Genomic DNA, 16857 nt, shown 5'->3' on the forward strand with positions numbered 1-16857 from the left:
ATAATGATGACCAAAAAGGTGTGTGCATTCTGACATCTATATTAGGGTATGCGAAGCTGTCTGACCTATTTTGACTTTTCAAATTCAAAACCAAACACGCCGATTAACTACCGTCAATGGGGAGTTCGGGGGGCAATTGTGGGAGCCGAATAATAGCAAAGTCAGAAGGCACGCACTATAGAAGGCTGATATTAACGGCTGTATCCTGCAAGAATAGGGGGCCGAATAAGAGAAAGAACAATGATTAAAAAGTAAGCCCTGGCCCCGAGGCCCAAAAGAAATAGGTATAAATACAAGAATAACAGATTTATTAGGTATGTAACAATCACTTTTTGCTTAACTTAGAAGACAAGCTATTTTGAGTAAAAGAACTGACTTGTCCGTCGGAGTGCTAATTTCGGCACCCCCAACCGGAGTATTTGTGTCTTTTCAGGTGACTAGCTGAGGATCACTAGCGTCTCCCAAGATCTGAAGAGTATTTCCAAAATCACTTCTCCACAAGCTCTTCTCCAGGTATTGGGGTTACTAGCAACGGTGGAGAAGACATGTACTCTTTCAGGCTTTCTAGGGCGCGGTCGCATTCTTCATCCCACTCAAACTTGGCCTTTAATGCTTGGAAAAATGGTCGACATCTGTCTAACGACCGACTTATGAACTGGTTGAGCGCGGCTGCTAGGCCAGTGAGATGCTGCACCTCCTTGACTGTGTTGGGCCTCTCAAGATCCTGGATTTCTTTGATCTGAGAAGGGTCTGCTTCTATACCTCGATTGGTCACCAAAAAGCCTAGGAATTTGCCTGATCCTACGTCGAATGCACACTTGGATGCATTTAGGCGCAACTTGTTCGTCTTCAGAATCTGGAACATTTCATCTAAGTCCCTGAGATGGTCGTTCTCATTCTTGCTTTTGACCACCATGTCATCTATGTAAGCCTCCATTATTCTGCCTAACAATGGTTCAAACATCTTGGTGATCATTCGTTAGAATGTTGCCCCTGTATTTTTTAGGCCAAAGGGCATGACCTTGTAACAGTACAATCCTCTAGGCGTTGTAAATGATGTGACCTCCTGATCTGGTTCATGCATAGCGATCTGATGGTAACCTCTGTACGCATCAAGGAAACTAAGTCAATTGTGTCCTGCCGTCAGGTCTACCAGTTAGTCTATCCATAGTAGGGGAAAGCTGTCCTTTGGACATGCCTTGTTGACTGTTTTGTAGTCCACGCAGACACGCCATTTTTCGTTCTTCTTTGGCACTACTACGGTATTGGAGATCCACCTGGGATAGTGCACTTCTCTAGTAGCTCCTGCCTCCAGCAAGTTTCCCACTTCTTCCGCCACTATCTCAGCATGGTAGAGTGCTGATCTGCGAGTACGCTGTATAACTGGTCTGGCAGTTGGGTGGACGTTCAGTTGGTGACAGATGAAGTTTGGGTCAATGCCAGGCATGTCATACGGTGTCCAGGCAAACACTTCGATGTTAGAGGTTAAGAATTCCATGACCTCTATTCTCTTAGTGCTGGACAAAGACGAGCCGAGCAAAAAGAACTTTTCTGGGTTTTTTTCATCTATCCTTACCTGTGCCAAGTCTTCCACTGCCTTTTGTTCAGCTGCTTTGCCAACATCCGCAAATAGTTCATTACTCTCAGGCTCTTCTACTATCTGTACATACCCTTTTGCAGCGCGGCTTCCATTTACTGTGACGAAGCACTGTTTGGACATAATTTGGTCTCCAAAGACCTCTTCAATTACTCCGACTTCGTTGGGGAACCGCAATACTTGATCGTAGGTTGACGCTACCGAACGCATGGCGTGCAACCATGTCCTTCCCAAGATTATGTTGTAAATGGAAGGGACTTTCAATACCCAGAATTCCACCTGTTTTGTCATGGTTCCTGCCTTGACTGGGAGGATTATCTTGCCCACTGGCCACTCTGGCATTGAGTTGAATCCGATTAGGGGAGAGGTTGCAGGTGCCAGGTCTTTGTCCTCCAGTTTTAATTGTTTGAAGGTTTCGTAATACATTATCTCACATGAGGTTCCTTGGTCAATCAAAATCCGCTTGACGTCGAAATTCTTGACGCGTAGAGTGACAACCAGTGCATCATTGTGAGGGCAGTATATCCTTGCTAAATCTTTGTCCGAAAAAGATATGACATTTGTGGCCTCTGTTCTCCCCTTTTTGATGGTAGGTTGTGCACTTAATACCTCACTTAAGTGTTCAGCCTTTTTAATCATCCCCCTAAGCTCACATACCCGCTCAGGTTCGAATATCCCATGTATTACGTTAATTACGCCTTGAGGTAGAGCATCGACCGGCATCCCGTTTGGGTTGTTGTGGTTCTGGGGGGCTGGCTGTGTCCCTCCTTCTATGTACTAGTCCAGGTGCCCAGCAGCCACTAACTCCTCCAAATGCTGCCTCAACGACGTGTAATTTTCAATGCGGTGCCCCTTTTCATCATGGAAGGTGTACCGGGACCTCTCGTCATAGTATTTTTGTGCTTCTCTCAACTTAGCTGGCCATCGGACGAAAGGTTCATTGCGTATCTCACTGAGAATCTAGTAGATTGGTTTTTTGAACACTGTGGTAATGGCAGTGCAAACTCTTAACCTCCTTTTATCTGGGTCCTCTCTGTTGGCCCGCCTGCCTCGCCCATTCCTGCTTGATTGTTCTACCGTGTTGACCTTCGCTGTAGTCTTTTTATCTGACATTGCTGTTGTGCCAGATTTTGCTTTAGCACGGGCGCTATCTTCCTCCACGCGAATATGTTGGTGCACTCTCTCCATTAAGGCCTCCATCGTGAGGGGCAGCGTCATAGTAATTGAGTCTCTCAATTTGTCTCCGACTAGCAGGCCCCATTTATATTGTGCAATGGCGAGGTTTGTAGGGCAATTCCCAATCTGGTTAAAGGTTTCCCAGTAGCAATTGTTGTAGGATCTCAATATCTCCTTGTCGCCCATGTCAATGGAGAGTAGCTGATCAATCTCCACTGGTGTCTTGGTGTTCGTTCTGAACCTAGTCACGAACGCCTCTGCCAATTGTGCCCATGAGGCGATGCTGCCTTCTGGTAGCCTTTCGAACCAGGTTAGACCTAGGTCGCCAAGGCTGGATAGAAATATGATGCACATTAAAGCCTCGTTTCGCCAGTATACTGCCATAATCTGGCGAAAGTGGCTTAAGTGCATGTAAAGGTCTGTCTTCCCCTCATAAGTGGTGAATTTGGGCTAGTGGAAGCCTGAAGGTAGTGGCGCGTTCTCAATTGCCAGAATGAACGCCGAGCTCTGTAACCTTGCTAATGCTTTGTCGGTTGGTTCGTAAGCAAGGCGCGGCATTGGCATTCCTATCACGACGCTCCCATGCGTCTGAGGTGCCAACCGCTGAAGGGCTGCAACTCTGCGCGGGTCGCGTGCCCTGGTATCCTCCTTCCATCGTGCCCTTTCTTCAAGCATAGTTCGTAAGTTAGATGATCTAGGCAACTCCGTGTGCTTAGATGACGTCTGGTGCGTATGCGAGGGTCGATAGGTGCTTCCCTCAATATATGACCTCTCAATTCTCGTTCTCTCAGACCTGGAGTAACGAGTCCTGGAAGTCCTTAATTAAGTGTCGCCCGCTCTAAGGCTCCTACTTTCTGCTTGCGATGGTGTGGTACGCCTATCATAATCCTCCGAGTGGCGAGGGGGCGTGTTGTCTTTGCGCCCCTCTCCTGTCGCCACCCCTTTTCCTTTTATCTGGCGCTTCATTGACTCCATGTCTGCCGCCATCCTCCTTATTAACTCGTCCTGCTCCTTCACACGATCCTCCAAAACTTGTGGGTCTATCCTCCGCCTCTGTCTTTTAGGACTTTGAGAGCGACGGGGGCTGTCAGCCCGTCTCCCCCTTGCATCCTTCCGGGGGTTCTGTCGCTGGGGTTCTAAATCCGCCATGGGAGGGATAAAAGGCAAACCTTCGCGTCTCTCACCCTCCTCCGGGGTTTGCCCATCAATGGCAGAGTGTGGTAAGTCTTCATTGTGCGCCATTGTTTCCAGCTTGGAGAGGAAAACTCGATCAAGAGGTTTTGTTCTTTCTGGACTTCCCATAGACGGCGCCAATTGTACGAGCACGAAATTATCTTCTCGTATAATCCTGTTGATCAAGTTTGCGCTCCTCCAAACGTCGTCGCTTTACTCCCTGAAAACACAAACGTGAGCTAGCCAGCGGGTGTGTGCCGGATACCTCTCCAATGCCTAAGTCAGCAAAAAAAGGCAAATAGACGAAAGTTCTGTGTATTCGGGAATCAAAATTGTGTTACCTCTACATAGGTTATGTTGTGATCTTTTATAGTTTTTGCCTGGCACAATCCTAGTATGACTCTTATTCCTCCACGTAGAGTCCTCCTAGGAATCACACTGCTGAAAGATAATGTTTATCCTTCAACACCCCCCTCACTGCTTAAACCAAGTGAGATGGTTTTGCTTCGGTTGGATGAGAGTATGACCGAGCTAACACTAGCACTTTCATACTTAATCCAGCGCCTTCTCATGCAACTGATAGCTCGACTCTTGTTCATTTGTACCTCGGTTTTATCTGTTGAGACCGAGCTAACTACAGCAAGCTTTGACCGCGCTAACCAGAGCAAGGTCCACCATAAGAAGCTATAATACCTCGGCTCCGAATACCATGACCGAGCTAATTATCACCACTCCGACCGTGGTGACTCTAATCATACTTGGACCGAGCTAACACTAACGTCCACTTGCTAAGCCCTTTTCACCACGGCTCATAAAACGGCCTATTTACTACGCCTGGGCTTAGCTCAGTCTTAATGCTCATAAAAACTCCCTCTCACCAATGCAACAAATGCTTTAGTAGCCTGGCCTATTTGTTAAGCAAGTGTCATGCTATATTTTCTTTTGTCGGCAAGTGTCATGTTACATCCATGACATAGATTTTCAAACACTCTGATGCGGTTTAGTCATGACGCTCTGAAGTCTCTCATACTCTACTGTATACAATTTAATTTGTGCCACCATACTTGCTAGTTTTGGCAAAGGGAGGCAAAAATCTTGAGGCAACAATTACACAACTTGCAAGAAAATTATCGGTAAAATTCCTTCTCCTTTAGCTTGGATATACTTGATTGACCTGGTAAATAGCATAGCACTTGATACCATACAATAGTTGGTAAAATAGTATGCTTCATAAATTATTTAAAATATATGTAATGTACGGATGATTATCACAGAAGAGTTGTTCCATATGTTATATAGCTTGTGCTACTAAGGATTGTATTATGTCCTCCATGGCACTCTTTAAAACAGTTATGGGTTCAGAGAACAGAAGCTAGAGCCAGATGCTCCAGTTTTCTTTATTCTTCTCCTCCTTATATGTCAATAATATGCTTCATAAATTATTTAAAATATATGTAATGTATGGATGATTATCACAAAAAAAAAAAGAGCCGTACCATATGTTACATAGCTTGTGCTACTAAGGATTATATTATGTCCTCAATAACACTCTTTAAAACAGTTGTGGGTTTAGAGAATAGAAGCTAGAGCCAGATGCTCCAGTTTTCTTTATTCTTCTCCTCCTTCCCATTCTTCTCTTCTTTTTCTTTCTTTTCCTTCTCCTTTTAATTCTTACTCTTATTGGTCACATATTTTGGACATCACAAATTTTCTACTACAGAAGCATTATGTCATTTTTTTTTTAGTAATGCTAGGGATCATGAAAAATATATCATGAATATTATCATGAAAGATTCTCAACCTTTAGATTACCCTTACAATAAAACACCACACACTAATCAAGACTAATCAAGGGATGAAAAATCTTCATGATGTATTTCATGATATATTTTTCATGATCCCTAACATTACTCTTTTTTTTTTTGGCATTAAAAAGGATTTCAAAATGTTATGTTGCCCCTCTTGCTGATTTCCTTTCCCTTCTCTTTTGTTCTAGTCTACATTCTTAAGTTTCATCCAGTTTCCTTTTATACTTTCTCGTTATCCAATTACACAATTTTGGCCACCCTTTTTGCATGTTTCATCATCATTTCTAGCCCTCTCTTGTAAGAATATATTTCCATGATTTTGACCTGCACATTGACTTCCTCATGGCACTTTTGTTTATGCTTTTATGTTGAGATAAGTCTTTTAGTACATTTCTCGCTTGCTTTAACATTTACAAGATATTTCAGTTTCTTTTTTGATAATATATATCCTTTGTTCATGTAATTGTTGCCCCCTAAACTGGAAATCAATGGCATGATTGACAATCAATAAGATTCTCCAATAAAGGATAAAAAAAACCTAGAGGATCCCTAGATTTCACTAGACAAATAATGAAAATTGCTTCCCTTATCTCTTCAAGACATGTAAGACTGATCATGTTAGAATTTACCTCACCTACTACACTCCACTACCACACTCAACATCTCCTATATAAACAGCACCTCAACATTTGTAAACAACAACATCAATACAATCAATAATAATACATCAGTTATTTTACATGGTATCAGAGCAAGGTTAACAACTTAGTACTTTCGTTTCACCGGCGGGCGGCAGCCTCGCCTTGGCCGCCCGCTGGATCTCTACACATACCTTCTTTATACCTTCGTGGGCATCATCCCTTCCGACCCTCTGCATCTTCTTCTTACATTCCTCTTGTTTCTTTCATGTATTATGATAAACACCATCATTGTTTTGTTCTCATTTTTGTTTGTCTGAAGAAGATTACTAATCTGAAGAACATATCCATGATTCCATCATACCTTCACCTCTGGTTGAAACATTTTCCGATCCCTTTTCACTGTGAAAATTCGACGATGCCGAACCTGAGTAATGTAACTTCCCTCAAATAACTCTGATCTGTGTTGGTTGAACCCGAACCCACTCCGTCGGCCCAGCTCGCCGGATTGTTGTCGGTGGTCCTCGACGCGGTTCGATCGGAGGAGACCAGATTGGGGAGTCCAGTAAGATGGGTGTGGTTCGACGCGGTTCTTACATTCCTCTTGTTTGTCTCCCGGTGCTGCTCTTAGTCCTCAAGCTTCTGTTGCACCCAATCCAGTGTCACCGGCTTTGGCACCAGAAGCTGATACAACTCCACTTCTTCACTCCACCGGTGGCCGGCGCCGACTTCCTGGCGGCCTTGGTGGCGAGCTGCTTCCTCGGAGCCTTGCCTCCGTTGGACTTCCGTGTTGTTTGCTTGGTCCGAGCCATTGCTAATAGAGAGAGATGCCCGTGTGTAGATGTAGAGGCAGTCTCTGTGATCCTTACACTACACACCCTTTTTTTTCTTTTATTTATTTAACCACACACACACCCCACTTCTTCTCTCTCTCTCTGCGCCCCACCCCATTCTGCTTTCTTGATTCTCTCTCCCTTTCCACCCTCTCTTTTCCTTTCTTTTTCTTTTCCTTTTCCCTCCACTGGCCGTCTTGCACCTCCATAACGAGACCCCTTTTCTTTTTTTTTATTCTTCCAACAACCCCACTTTCTTTTCTTTGTTTTTATATTTATTTTCCTCCATTGTTTTTTTTTTTGAACAGCAACCGCCCACTTTATTTTTTTCATCAAATTTTATTTTTTATTCTAAACCTTCATTGATACTCTCAGACATCATATTGTTCCCTATTTTTTTTTTATATCTATATATATATATTTTTTTTTATTAAACAAGCAAAAAAAAAAAACAAAAAAAAAAACAAAAAAAAAAACAAAAAAAAAAAAAAAAAAATCAAACCATTTACAGCTTTGCCAAACACCCGTATTTTATTCCTCTCCGGGATCCACTCCGATCATAATTTTACACAAAAAAAAAAAAAAAAAAAACAACAACAACAACCAACAAACAACAAACAACAACAACCACAGCTTTGTTTTCTTTTCTGCAGCGGCCACACATCGACCTCACTTCTTCTCTACTCTGCCGCCAGTCTTTTCTTTTTGCCTCCGTCCTGGGCGGCCCTTACCGGCGTTGCCTCCGTGTTTCCCACTCCACTGGGCATGATCACTACTCCCTGCTCCTCCACTGCAGCATATGGCGGCCCTCCAAATCGGAACATTACGGTGGCCTTCCGCTTCAGCTCCTTGTTTTCTGCCCTTAGCACGCTAATCTCTGCTCGCGCATCCTTATACATGCGTTGGAGCAGAGCCAGCTGGGAGTTTAAATGCTGCACCTCATTTGTCCTACTCTGCAGCCGGTTCGACAAATTTGTGACCGCCGTCATGCTTTCCACACATGCCCTCAAAGTATGCTGATTGGCCTCCACATCCGACAGCCCTGCCATTCTTTGCTCCACAGACCGCATCGGAAAGTTCAACGGAGTATACCCAGCGGTACTTGGTTGAGGTTCCAGTGCCCCCGCACCAGTTCTCTCTCCTGTTGACTCGTTGAGGTCGGGAAAGAGAGTGAGCAGACTCCGGGAAGACGAGGCCATTTTCTGGGCACAAGAGTATTACAGACTATCTCTCGCAACAGAGTGTTACCGAATCTCTCTCAGCACTCTCTCTCAGAATATCTCTCGCAGCTTTTCTCTGCCTCAGCCTCAGCCTCTGTCTTATAGCCGAGGCCGCCACGCGCATCGCGCGCCTTTTGACGCCGACAAACGGGCACGCCAACCAAGGCACTCACGTGCCTCGCCATGATGACTCCGGCACGCCTTTTTGATGGCACGCCTTTTGAGAAATTGGGCACACCTTTTGAGGGTACAACTTTTCCAACGGTCCGACATGACCCCATAAACTGTCCCGACATTTGATTCCGGTTAGCATCTTCAACGGTCCGACATGACCCCATAAACTGTCCCGACATTTGATTCCGGTTAGCATCTTCAACGGTCCGACATGACCCTATAAACTGTCCCGACATTGATTCCGGTTAGCATCTTCAACGGTCCGACATGACCCCATCAACTGTCCCGACATTGATTCCGGTTAGCATACCGTGTCCTCTACCATGTTATGACACCACCATACAGTGTCCTCTACAACGTTATGACACCACCATCCAGTGTCCTCTACGCCGTTATGACACCACCATCCAGTGTCCTCTACCACGTTATGGCACCACTTTTCAGAGTCTTCACCAACGGTCTGACACGACCATACAGTGTCCCCTATCTTTTTTTATTTTTATGTATTTTCTTTTTTTTTATTTTTATGTATTTTCTTGTTTTGTTCCTCTCTCCAAACTCAAGTTGGTTAGTTTCTATCCTCCTTGAGTTTGCGGGGGGCTGTTAGAATTTACCTCACCTACTACACTCCACTACCACACTCAACATCTCCTATATAAACAGCACCTCAACATTTGTAAACAACAACATCAATACAATCAATAATAATACATCAGTTATTTTACAGATCATATATTGAATTATAACTAAGGTCTGATAGCGAAAAGAAGATTGTAATTTTGATGAGACAGGCAATTGATGGGAGAAGAACTTTATGGTTTGAGCGTCCAAGACCTACAAAAGCTAGAGAACCAACTGGAAATGAGTTTGCGAGGTGTCCGCATGGAAAAGGTGATACCCTTACTCTTCATGCAATGCTTAAGACTAAAGAGTTGAACTTGTGTGGCCTTCTATGCAGAAGGTCCATCATACTTAACATGAATTTTCTATTTACATTAGATGTTTTTTTCTTAACTTCAACAGGACCAGGTTCTAATGGACGAGATACAGGAGCTAAGCCAAAAGGTCTCTCCAAATGATGGATGTTAATCAAACTTTTTGTCAAGAATAATTTCAGTTTTCTAAAATAAGCTTTGTTGGATTCATTACAGGAGAACTTTATGCATCAAGAAAATGTCGAACTCTATAAGAAGGCAAACCTAATTCGTCAAGAAAACATGGAATTGTGTAAAAAGGTATCTGGTTAGACTAAAAACAACCTTCTAGCATCCCTGAATAAACTCAAATACTACAATGCTTGCACACATAATATGTGAAATTAGTTTCCTGACTAGGGACAAAACTTCTTGCCTCAGATTTATGGAACGAGGGATGTGACTGCAGCGGAAGGAAGCACGCAAAATTCACATGGTTTCAGCATTGGAGTGGACTCATATGTGCCCATCAATCTCCAGCTAAGCCAGCCTGAGCGACAATGTCATGAGATGCCAGCAAGGGAAACAAGATCACAGTAAAACTCTCTCCACACCCTTGAAAAGTAATTCAATAATACCAAGTGTTCTGTGCAGTCTTTGATCCCAATGATATTTATCAACTGCTTCAAATTGCAATTGCATTAGAATTGCACACCACCCAAGGCCATCTTAATATATGTATAGTAAGAAATTGAGTAGTTTATCAATGGAATATGTTTCACAAGATTGCAGTATGCACACAAACCCACACCCAACTGATAACGTATCCCATAACCAATCCTTGTTTTCATTTTCCAAAAAACACTTTTTAAAAATTTTATTTTTTTATTTTTCCTGTTTTTGTGTTTTTACTGAATTTTTTTAATATTTTAAACAATTTTTTTACTTTTTAGACACACCTAACATAAATACACCTAAAAAGTAAAAAAAATTGTAAAAAAAATCTATTAAAAATTCACTAAATACCAAAAATAAAAAAAATACAAAAAAATACAAGAATTCAGTACATTTTTTGTATTTTTATGTATTTATTAATTTTTTAAAATATTTTTTCACAAATTTTTTACTTTTTAATACATCTAACTAAGGCACATCTAAAAAAGTAAAAAAAAATGTTTAAAATTTAAAAAATATTCACTAAAAACAAAAGAATACGAAAACCAAAAAACTCAATTTTCAAAAAACTTAATCCAGAAAACTCAAACCAAACACACCAGTTTTTATGTTCGCTTCAAGAACAGTCAAAGTATAAGCATAACTGGAATGAAAGTTTAGTCTTCAAATTTTAATAATCTTAAGTGCTCATTTGGCATTGGCATTTTTAGCCAACTTTTTTGTGTTGAGACTTTTTTAGCTTGGCTTTTTTAGTCTCGTTTGATTTTTATTTTGAGACTTTTTTGACTTTTGTGAGATAAAAAGTGTAATGATTATGGATAAAAAATAGTATTTTACCTTATTGGTTTTTATAATCAATTTTGTCTTTTTATGATTGTTTAGTCCCAAAATCTTAGCCAAACGAAGTTTCACTGAATGCATTGGTACATGGATAGGCATACAGCACCAACCATTATCAGAGTATTTTAAGGAAAATCAACCTACATACCTTGTTTTCCCCAACCAAAAAACATATATTATCTTCCTGAAAGGGTAGGAACTGAAATATTATCAGTTAATTTTTTCTCCTGTTTATAGGTGAACGCATTCGTATTCAACACAATTTGCAAAGTTCAAACCCACCACACCCCCAAAATGACTAGTCCAAATATTATCAGTTAGTTTACACGGCCCTTTTTCACTTTCATGTCAGCATCTTGCAAGGAGCCTTTCCTAGTTTTATTTTATATGCAGAGAGAAGGTAGCTCAAAAACAAAGTCAGAGACACAACCATCTCTCGTGTAACGCTCTTGTCAAATGAATATGAAACAATAAAATACAACACAAATCCACCAAAAGAAAAGGAAATAACCAAGAATTATACCCAAAGTTCCTTCAGATTTGTAATTATTTTTTCCCCGTAAACCACTTCAAAATCATATATTTCTCCCATAAAATTAACACAAATATAAAAGGTTTAATTACAAATGTCGTCAATTCACTATACTTTTCCATCCAAAATAAGCCATGCAGGAAATATCTTATCCACAAATATCATAGTCCTTACAAAAGGGAAAGTACTGAGCAAACAAAAGACCACCCAATTAATGCCATGACTCATAATCACATTCCGGGAACAACATAAAGAAAGTCTTTTGTGAACAAATATAATGCAAAGTATAAATTTGCCTGCAAAACATAAGGGAACATAAAATAATTGACTTGAAAATGACAGAGACTAGTAACATGGAGGATTTTGTCGACATATGGCAGTACATGCAACGGCCACAGATAAAAAGCAAATTAAAATGGAAAATAAATACATAAAGAGGAAAAACTGTGGAAATGGTCATACTTTTCGAAACACAAACCACGATATATCTTAACATTTCTCACCAGAAATAGTTTGTAACCATATTGTGCATAACAAAACACAATTAGGGTTGGTTTGGCATAAACTAAATAATACAAAAAGTTGAAAAGTCACTATGCTATTTAAGTCATATCATCTTATTTAAATCACATCACCTCTGTAACACATCACATCAAACCCAACCCATATAAGCCAAAAAGTCAAAAAGTGCACTTTTTTAGAACATCCCAAACCAACCCTTAATTTGCTTATTCATAACTTTTACACAAAGTGGCATAACTAACCTACACAAAATAAGTGACATAACATGCCTTACACCATAGATTTAACCCCAAAATCTCGTAATTCAAGCTTTTACCAATTGAACACAAACATTTACGAATTGAACTTAATTTTAGAAGTGATTTTCTTAATCTTGATAGCTACATTGCTGTGTGGCATCTGATCAGTTCATGTTGTTAGGCCCAAAACCGTATTGAAGATAATTCAATATAGAACATGACATGGATAGGCCCACGAGGCATACGGCCCACAGCAAACCACCCCGAACCCATCGCTTAGGACTAATAGCATAACCCGGTTGGCAAAGCCCAGGACAGCTGGAGGCCATCTAGACATGGGGGGCCAATGGCATTCGGGCACATGGTAGGTGGAACACGGGCCACATCAGCAGACAAAGATCTGCAGAGTTATTACCACAACACATCACCATTAATGCATCCCATCACAGCATTTATTATGACAACACCCCCCCGTCAGAACAGAGCCCCCTCACCCTGAACAAGGTAAGCTACGGCACAGGCTTTCGGCGGAAGGGGGGCACGTCACAAGGGACAGTGAAATGATTACCAAAGAATATAAGCAAGAATAGAAAGACAAGAGAAAGGTTATGCTTTTTATCTATCCATCTCTCTCTCTACATTTCCTTCTTCCTCTACTAATTCTCACGCCGGAGGGTTCACTGGGAGACTGCCCCGTTCCCCTTTGGACTTGCATGCAGGTCATTTGACGGAATCATCACCCTAAACCGGAACTTGAAGAGCCTGGACCAGCCCGACCCATCCACCCGGGATGGACAGCATCATCAGTTGGCGCCGTCTATGGGAACCTTGTGGTTTATTCGTGCGCTAGTTGTGTTCGCTATCGCCGGAGCCCTCATTTCTCACTATTACCTTTTTCCTCTCACCCGTCCAGGTGTATGGTCACGACTAGGTCCATGGCCTCCCACCATAATACCACCGATCATCAAACAGACCCTTCCCATCCAAACAACCCACCACAATACATCATCGAACTTACCAACAGTATTAACCGCATGGCCGAGCAAAACCAGGCCCTGATCAATGCTTTGCTCCAAAGAAACCTCCCTGCTCCACCCCCAGACATTCCACCCAACCAAGAAAGAACCCCGGACCACACTGCTCCACCACCCCTTCCCCCCAACCCAGAAGGTTTACAACCCCCTCCTCCTCTACATATGAGCCTACCACCTCCGCCTCCACGCCCGCCAGTCGTGCCACTAGCCCCTGAGGGGGAAGCCAGCAGTGTCCAGCCCCCATTGACCGACCATGACGACAACATTCCCCTCTGGGACGCAGAACTCCGAGCTATGAAACTCCAACTACAAGGGGTCATGCAGAACATCCAGCACAAGCACTCAGCCACCGCCAACTCGCCTTTTGTTGCCTCCATCCGCGACAAACCGTTGCCTGCCAAGTTCAAAATGCCTACCATTGACTCATTCGATGGCACGACAGACCCAGTCGACCATCTGGAAACCTACCGCACCCTCATGATCCTCCATGCTTTCCCTGACGAGATTATGTGTCGAGCTTTTCTAGTGACACTAAAGGGATCAGCTCGATTGTGGTTTAGCCAGTTACCGGCGGACTCCGTCTCCACCTTCCAACACCTCAGTGACTCTTTCCTGAGCCACTTCATCGGGGCCCAGCGTCAGAGACGCCCAGCCACCCAACTCCTAAACATTCGTCAGACCGAGGGGGAGTCGCTCCGCAGCTTCGTCACCCGCTTCAACACCGAGGCCTTTCAAGTAGCGGAGAATGACGACAAGGTCATCCTCACCGCCTTCATGGCCGGCCTGCGGTCGTCGGATTTCCTTTTCTCCCTCTCCAAAAACCCTCCAACCACCATGGCAGCCCTACTATCCAAAGCCCAGAAATACATGAATGCTGAAGATTCCCTGGCCGCTCGGCAAGAGCCCACCCCTAAAAATCCGATCCCCAGAGACAAGAGGAAAGACTCTGAACCCAGAGCCGCCCAGTATAATAGCCAAACACCCTACTATAATGACCGACCCCCCCGTGCCGACCGGTCGACTCCGACCCGACCGCCCGGTCGGTTTGAGCGATACACACCTCTCAACTCCCCTATGGAGCACGTCCTCAATCAGATCCAGCGGGACTACCTCCTCAAGTGGCCCCTACCTTCACGAAACCCTTCCACTCGAAAAGATCAGTCCAAATACTGCCGTTTCCACCAAGACCATGGTCATACCACCGACGAGTGTATTAACCTCAAAGATCAGATCGAGACCTTCATACGCCAGGGCCGCCTCAACCGATTCACAGACACCCGCCCTCCACAGAGGCAAAGAACCGACCTCACCAGGAACAATCGCCGACAAACACCACCCCGTAATCAAGCCCCACCTAACCAAGGCCACGATCGCCCACCACCACAGCCTCGGCCTCCTGGTAATCCCCCTCCACCAGTCGGAGAAATCCGAGTTATTTCAGGCGGCCTTGCTTGCGGGGGACCATCTCGCTCGGCTCAGAAGGCAGAACTCAGAAAAATCAGGCAGGGCTCAGACAAAGCAGTGGCGACGGTGGACCGACCTCCCAAACAGTCAAAACAATGGATCGAACCCATCACCTTCACCGACACTGACTGTGCAGGAGTCCGTTACCCACATGATGACCCCCTTGTCATTTCCGCCATCCTCTCCAACTACAAAGTCAGATGAGTCCTCATAGACAACGACAGCTCTTCAGACATTATCTTCCTCAATTGCTTCCGCCAGCTCAAGATTGGGGAAGAAAGCTTGTCTCCTCTCCAAACCCCTCTGGTCGGCTTCACCGGCAACCGTGTGACCTCCATCGGCTTCATCAATCTACCTATCACCATTGGCGAGCACCCGCGGCAGACCACTAAGTTGCTCACCTTTCTTGTGGTCAACTGCCCCTCTGCTTACAACATCATCCTTGGCCGCACAGCCATCAACGCCTTCCAAGCCATCACATCTACATATCATCTTGCCATCAAATTTCCTACCGATCTCGGTGTCGGAACTGTCAAAGGAGAACAGACCGTGGCCAGGGAGTGTTATGTCACCTCACTCAAAGAAGTCAAGCTAAAAGAGGCCATGATCGTCGAAAGGCTTGACGTCCGAGACGAGGACGAGCTGGTCAGAGGTGAACCTGTAGAGGAACTTGTTGAAGTTAACATTGATCCCACCAACCCAATCAAAACCGCCAAGATTGGCAGCCAATTACCTTCCCAAGCCAAGGCCGACCTTACTGCTCTCCTGACCGAGCACAGAGATATATTCGCCTGGACCCATTCTAACATGCCAGGCATCGACCCCTCCTTCATAACCCATCGCCTCAGCATCGAACCCCACTTTCGACCCCACCTCCAGAAGCAACGCATTTTCCATCCGGAGCGCAACACTCTTATACCAGCCGAAGTTGACAAACTCCTCGAGGCCCAATTCATCAAAAATGTGGACTATCCTAGGTGGTTGTCCAACGTGGTCCTCGTCCGCAAACACAATGGCAAATGGCGGCTCTGTGTCGACTACTCTGACCTGAACCGAGCTTGTCCCAAAGACAGCTACCCCCTTCCCCGCATAGATCTGCTGGTCGACGCCACGGCCGGTCATCAAATGCTCAGCTTCATGGATGCCTTCTCTGGGTACAACCAAATCCTGATGCACACATCTGATCGGGAGCACACATCATTTATTACCGACCGAGGTACCTACCACTACTGTGTAATGCTGTTCGGATTGAAGAATGCTGGGGCCACTTATCAGCGGCTGGTTAACGCTGTTTTCCATCACCAAATAGGTCGGAATATGGAAGTCTACGTCGATGACATGCTAGTCAAAAGCAAATACTCCTCCGAAGAGAAGGAAGTGGTGCCGGCCTCATCCTCACCTCCCCTGAGGGCGGCTACTTCAAATGTGCCCTCCGTTTCTTGTTTGAAGCAAGCAACAATGAAGCCGAGTACGAGGCATTAATAGCAGGACTCCACCTTGCCAAGGACATAGGGGTCAGCCACCTCCGAGTATTCAGCGACTCCCAACTCATCGTCGGTCAGATGACGGGGGACTTTGATGCCAAGGAAAACACGATGCGAGCTTACAGGGACCTAGCACTCCCCCTTGCTCGCCTCTTCAATACCTTCCACATCAGGCACATTCCTCGGGCGGAAAACTCCAAAGCAGATGAGATGGCTCAGTTGGCCTCTGCTGACCATCCTACTCTCAGCCATGATGTCCGCGTCGAATATCTACACCACCCAGTCATTTCACCCGATCTGCAAGCTGTACAATACATCCAAAACGAACCCATCCCTTGAGCATCCGACATTCTCCTATTCTTGACCACAGGAGCACTCCCAGATGACCAGCAGCAGGCTGCCAAAGTCCGATCCCGAGCGTCCAATTACGTCATTGTCGACGGTATATTGTACAAGCGCGATTTCTCCCGGCTATATCTACGGTGCCTCAATCCAGCTCAAGCAACTTATGTAATGCAGGAGATCCATGAGGGA

At 44.3% G+C, this 16857-nt stretch overlaps 1 protein-coding gene across 1 annotated transcript; it reads left to right on the forward strand.

The window, feature by feature from the left end:
* The first annotated feature begins 2870 nt into the window (after positions 1 to 2870).
* LOC114277158 (MADS-box transcription factor 27-like) lies at positions 2871 to 10341 on the forward strand. Its single transcript, XM_082919179.1, has 6 exons — positions 2871 to 2909; positions 5018 to 5079; positions 9411 to 9510; positions 9643 to 9684; positions 9771 to 9854; positions 9975 to 10341. The coding sequence occupies exons 1-6, from the start codon at positions 2871 to 2873 to the stop codon at positions 10131 to 10133; spliced, it is 486 nt and encodes a 161-aa protein (XP_082775305.1). The 3' UTR covers positions 10134 to 10341.
* The last annotated feature ends 6516 nt before the right edge of the window (positions 10342 to 16857 follow it).

This window comes from Camellia sinensis, chromosome 1 (assembly GCF_055761805.1).
Source record: "Camellia sinensis isolate YWXY chromosome 1, ASM5576180v1, whole genome shotgun sequence".
NCBI classification, from domain to species: Eukaryota; Viridiplantae; Streptophyta; class Magnoliopsida; order Ericales; family Theaceae; genus Camellia; species Camellia sinensis.

Coding starts and splice junctions, on each gene's coding strand:
- LOC114277158 (XM_082919179.1), top strand. CDS start 2,871: ATGGCGAGGTTTGTAGGGCAATTCCCAATCTGGTTAAAG. Junction 9,685..9,770: donor TACAGGAGCTAAGCCAAAAG/GTCTCTCCAAAT, acceptor GATTCATTACAG/GAGAACTTTATGCATCAAGA. Junction 9,855..9,974: donor ACATGGAATTGTGTAAAAAG/GTATCTGGTTAG, acceptor TTCTTGCCTCAG/ATTTATGGAACGAGGGATGT.